The sequence below is a fragment of the Aptenodytes forsteri genome, unplaced genomic scaffold (genome assembly GCF_000699145.1).
Source record: "Aptenodytes forsteri isolate BGI_AS27 unplaced genomic scaffold, ASM69914v1 Scaffold169, whole genome shotgun sequence".
Classification (NCBI taxonomy): Eukaryota; Metazoa; Chordata; class Aves; order Sphenisciformes; family Spheniscidae; genus Aptenodytes; species Aptenodytes forsteri.
Window position 1 is genome coordinate 465,007 of NW_008796115.1, and position 5,860 is coordinate 470,866.

Genomic DNA, 5,860 nt, shown 5'->3' on the forward strand with positions numbered 1-5,860 from the left:
AGAAAGTACCTTTAAAAATTGTCCTACTGGTACTCACTTTGTAATAATACTCAAACTATTGACTTCAAAGAAGGGACTCAAATTGCTACAATATGACAGTATCTTCTCCTGAGAAAAGGAATGGAAAGACCACTGTGACAGCAAAACTGTTTTCTGAGATGAAAACTACTAGTTAAAGGCACGAACCTACAGTCTTATGCCACAGTATTTAAAGTTATTAGATTTTTTTTAAATAGACATTCACAGAAGCTACTTAATCAGCGCTTGTTAGAAAAACAGAGCCAGCTCAATAACCAGACTGTGTATCAAAGTTACGAAACAGAAACCCGTCAGCATAGATTTAATATTTTTTTCTCCTATTAACATAATTATTTCCTACTCAGTAAAAATGAAAATGACATGTTAGCATTTCAAAAACATAAGAAAATGACCCTCTAGGCTTTATATGACTATCAAAACAAGCAGCAGTACTTTATTTGCAAATTATCGTGCATGAAATGATCAACTCAGCAAGTTTACCAGTCAACAAAGTGTGTGCTCTACCAGTTATAATCAATTTACATGTAATGATATGTCTAAATATGAATTTAAATGAGTTCTTGTCATTTCATGTTGATCAGCTGCTTTATCATCATAGATATGGACAGTGACCATAGTTAATGTTGTAGAAACAGCAAAGCATGCACAAGCTCCATGAGCCAATGGTAACCAAACACGAAGAAATTTGTTTTCATATAAAAAGACAGCCTCTGACTGCTAAGCCATGTTTATTTTCCAGTCAAGTTAACAAAAATACTTTCTAAGAGGTTATTTCCAGGCATTTGCTGTATGTGCCATGTCCACAGCGAATATACAGTATGAATCACAACAGTTTTCTCACCTCGTAACCTACTGGATTTCTCTTTCAGTGTATGAAAAGAACCCTGAGGCTGCCACAGAATAAAGAACATTTCAATATCATCCCTGTTGTATATAAACATACATTATTAGGACCCGCAAAAGGATTATGCTGGAGATTAAGACAATTCTAGTTTCTTTAACAGCGCGTTAGTTGCATCCCTGCACAACAATCTTTAATACAATCATCAAAAATTTAAAATAATTGGGGCAAGTGAAATGAAGTTCCTTCACAGCAGACCATGCTGATCAGATGATATGTTGGAAGAATGCAAGACAAAGCCAGGTTTAACATACAAGAATGCATAATTAAAGGCTGGCCTCGAAAGTGTCTTCATTTAATACAATTAAATGAATATAATGGCAATGACTTCATCAAAAGGACACCATTATGTGCTAAAGTTAATTTCATTTTACTTAGAATAGTGAAAGTCCGATAAATAAAGCTTAACATTTTCCAAACACTAATCCATTTCATTTCCCTTACCTCTATTAATAACGTACATATTCAGGTAGTATACTCAAATATAGTTTTTACTGATACACAGAATCATTTTAGAGCATATTTGTTACAATTTCTTATTTTTGGTGTTCTGTAGTCGCTTTTGTTTTGATAAAATGACACAGCAGATTTCTACTTAACATCACATAGAGGTTTTGTCTATATAAAGAATTTACAGAGCTTTTCCAATTGTGGAATAGTACGTTTCATACATATGAAATTTTAAAAATGCTGCATGCAATCTGTGACCTTGCCAATACACAGATCAACCTTCAGAAACTGTAATGAGCATGAGTTGACACACATTTCTATCTGGGCCCAGTACAAGTATGGACACATCCAAAATGTTGTAACATCAGTATGATTTGCTTTTACTTTGGTGGTTGTGATATTCCAGGTGCGGATGCAAAGCGCACCTTAATGGTCCTCATAGCAGTACTTTTATCCCACTGTATTTTAAAGGCATCAGCTTCTTTTATTCTCCCTTGTAGCGAGGAGGTCTCTTCTCCTTAAATGCAAGAAGACCTTCAATTCTATCTTTTGTTGGAATAGTCTGCAATGAGCAGAGTAACAACTCATTATTGCCACCAAAAACAACGACAAGAAAAATATTTTCATACAAATCCTAGTTCTTCAATGCATCCAACATGCAACATATAATACAACAGAAAAATGAAAACTAAAATGTCTAGTCAGATACAGGAAAGTACCAGACACTTCAAAGGCACAATATAAGGCTAAGAAACAATTTGGGAGAAGGAGTATCTTTTCTCCAAACAGATAACTGTGAGAAACTCTTTAGGGTTTGTTTTTGAGTTTTTGGTGGGGTCTTTTTGGGGGGTTGTGGTGGGGTAGGTTATTAATCAGATCACCATATATTTTATATAAGCATCTAATGCTGATGCTTCTATTTCCATGATCAAAAACTCGTCTCAAAGTCCAAGAACATACAAACTCAAATACATCGTTCCCATGTTTTGCTGGCGAAGAGGTTTGTCTCGATTTTCTGTTGGTTGGCACATAGCCATTAGTGGCACATGCTAGTGAAATGCTCTTCATGCTATTTCACATTAAACCAAAACAAAGAAAAAGCAAGGCAGTTCTTGGACTAGGTGCATGGCAGTGTATGACTGGCTAGGTATATGTCTGGTAGTGCTTCACTACCTTCACCCTAACAGTCTTGGCAGGGACATATTTTTGTCCTAAACTACACCTCCTTCCTTAAATTCCTTACAAAAACAGAGTAAGTAGAAGAAAGGTCTAACTACAATGCCAAAATATTTGTAGAAGAAATCATTGAGCAATTTCTAGTTGAATTTCAGCATGTTTCATAACAGGCACCAACAAAGCCTGTTTTCTGGTTTTTTTCGTGTAAGCATAGTTACATACCTGAGCGTAACAAGCTTCTTCAATTGCTAAACCTGTTACTAAGTCGACCTGAGGAAAAGAATACAATGGTTTTTAAAAGCATATTTTTGTATATTTATTATATATTATTTCCTGACAGCTAACTTAAATACTGTGTTTCTATATGCGACATACTAAAACACTTCTGCAAAGTTCTGCACTACTTTTACACAGAAATGCTGCACTACCATGTGGTAAGAGTGGTTAGTATTTCTGTAACAGTTTATTTTGTGATACAATTAGTATGTAATACACTGTCAAAACAATGTATGGTCTTCACTACAAATCATCTGGACTAAAAACCATTAGCTACTTCCACATTTGTAATCATTTCATTTACTACGGGGGAGAAGATTTAATGTACTGCATGATTACTCAAGAATGGTTCTGAAACAAGTTATCTTCAAAATGTCATATAAGAACATGATGCCATGCCACAAAATAAACACAAATTCAAGTTTAAAGGGATTTAAAATAAAAAAAGAGGCCAATGGCCATCCTGCATCCATCACCTTGTTTTAGTAACATTTTTTTCTTTGTGAGCTGGTCTGAACAGCTGAAAAGGCTGAATTTTCCCCTAACTACTTCTCCGCCTGTCTTAAGCATCAGCTGCTGCAGAACTTAGCAGCTCTCCACGTGGCCACTGAAAGGACTGTAGCTATGCGCCACAAGCAATTTGCCAAGGGGAGATAAGCTACAGGATAGATTACCAAAGGAAGCTGTGAAATCACCGCCGTGGAAGGTTTGTAACAACAGCTTTAATGAACATTTTGTTTGATTGGTTTTGATACAGTAGATCTTGTCTTGGGGCCTCAAGATTGAACTAGATGATCCTTCAGGGTCCTTCTAACTCTATTGTCCCTAAGTCTATAAACATCGTGATTTTGACCTTTCAGTCCACTATACCTGGTAGGTAGATAATTTAGCTTGTAGCATTTTGAACTTTTGGGGTACCACTGAAATAAATCTTGAATCCCGTCATTACTTGCTGTGGAAACCTAACAAACATACTCTTTGCACAACAGCATCTGAGGCCAAAACTTACTGGTGGTACGCTTTGCTGAACTCAATAATATCACTGGTTGCTTTTGAGACTTTAAGAAAAAAAGGACCATTCTTAAATTCGTCCTCTTGGATTCAGGTGTTGCATGCGGTGTGATCCCCTTTCCCTTGTCCCAGGTTGAGGTATAAGGTGCCCTGGTGCAGAGCTTATGCATATGCTTAACTTTAAGTATGAATAGTCCTGCTGAGCTCAGCAAGATGATTCACAAGCCTAAAGTAAAACGCATGTCCAGACGTGTTCAGGGCTGGATTTTAACAAGCTTTAGAGCTAGGTCAATAGTGTTCAAGAAGGAGTGGCAATCAGAATCAAATATGAAATCAGACTCCAGATATAATTTTAACACTAACGTCTATTAAACTATTAAAAATAAATAACATGCCTTTTGGCCTTTAACTCTATTAGTTACTAAACACTGAGAGTATTGACAGACTTGACAGAGTATGACTGAGGTTTTTTTCTGCCCAGCATTTGAAATACAACTTGTTCATAGTAGTTTATGTTTACTTTCTAGTATTAATTATTAACAGAGTGCATTACTCCTGGACAGACATGAGATTACTAAGCCTCATTACAGAAATCAGCATCAAGCCTAGTCTCAGGAGTCTGAGACATTAAAAAAAAGGCATTTCACCTTTTAAAAAGTTTTGACCAAACGGATTTTGAAAGACTATATACTGAGAAACTAAAAACAGTTCTGGAAAAAAAATCACCACAGTAGACATGTTGCCAGCCTGACTTCTGCTGACTCTTAAGGAAAGTACAGATCCTTACCTCCATTCCCTGATTGATGGCCAGTTTTGCAACTCTCATTGCTACTGGTCCCTAAAATGAAAGAAAAAGCTTATTTACATATCATCAAAATCTACCAGATTATGCAGTGAAGAGTCTGCACATCAATTTTCTTATATTGGGACTTTCTAGACTTTGGACTTTTATTAAATTTATAGTAAATAGTTCAAATATCCTAAATTACATCACTATAGTAGACATTTGCTTCCAAACTGATAAGTTTCAATATTGAGGAAAAGTGAAATTATACTGTTTTCAAAAGAATTAATTAAAGCAGTGTGTTTGGTTTATGTTTCAAAGGTGCTGAGCATGTCCACTTTTGTCAAGCTTGCTCAATTCCTTTCAAAACACAGCTCAGAATGGCCACCATAAGAGACATCATTATAGGCCTTCACAAGGTCAATCTTATGTCCCTGTTATCACACAGTGGAGACACATGAAAAGATGAGATAATGAAACAAAATGAACTGATGCAGCTTCAAACCTAAAATATGCTACCACAAAGCCTGCCACTGGTCAAGTGATGACACTCTTCCGTGAACGACTGAGGTCCCCTGCGAGCAGAAGGATTTCCACCCTCCTCCTCCACTGTGCTGCAGAACAGCAAGACATCTTTGGGAATCACCTCAGTCCTGTGCCTATCCATCAGCATCACCTTCTGAATGTTCAGACATTGCTTTAGAGAAGTGGCCTGCTGCTTTGGGAAAAGCCAATGCTCTTGAGCTGGTTCCAATGTGAAGTTGTAACTATAAATCAACCTTCCAGAATCACTGTATGTTAAAATTTTTACTGTATTTTTCATATTTGTCTTTCTATGAGGGTGTTCAAGACACAAATAACCAACGTTAAATACCATATTTAATCTGTTACATTTTCCATTGTCAATGAAAAATTTTGGCTGTTACACTTGTGATCCAATAAAGTGGTTTACCAATTATTTTCTTCTTCTGCCTCCTATGAATTTGCTACCTGGGACCCTTCACTTGACAAGCAGTTTTATCAAAAGCTCCAAACTCACATACCTACTCTGAATAAACAGCTTGCAGTCTATGGCAACAGGGGAACAGGTAGCAATCAGCTAACACAAAGACTCCTGTAAGGGTCTGTCCTGGTTTCGACAGGGATAGAGTTAATTTCCTTCCCAGTAGCTGGTACAGTGCTGTGTTTTGGATTTAGGAGGAGAACAATGTTGGTAACACACC

The 5,860-nt window shown here is 36.6% G+C and overlaps 1 protein-coding gene across 1 annotated transcript in view; it reads right to left on the reverse strand.

Moving 5' to 3' along the window:
* Nucleotides 1-312: 312 nt before the first annotated feature.
* Nucleotides 313-5,860, reverse strand: part of AUH (AU RNA binding methylglutaconyl-CoA hydratase) — a 116,082-nt gene continuing 110,534 nt past the window's right edge. The window contains exons 8-10 of the mRNA XM_009287195.2: nt 4,641-4,691; nt 2,789-2,836; nt 313-1,952 (exon numbers count right to left, since the gene is read on the reverse strand). Of these exons, the coding sequence (XP_009285470.2) occupies nt 1,875-1,952; nt 2,789-2,836; nt 4,641-4,691 (177 nt within the window). The 3' untranslated portion in view covers nt 313-1,874. The remainder of the gene's footprint in view (nt 1,953-2,788; nt 2,837-4,640; nt 4,692-5,860) is intronic.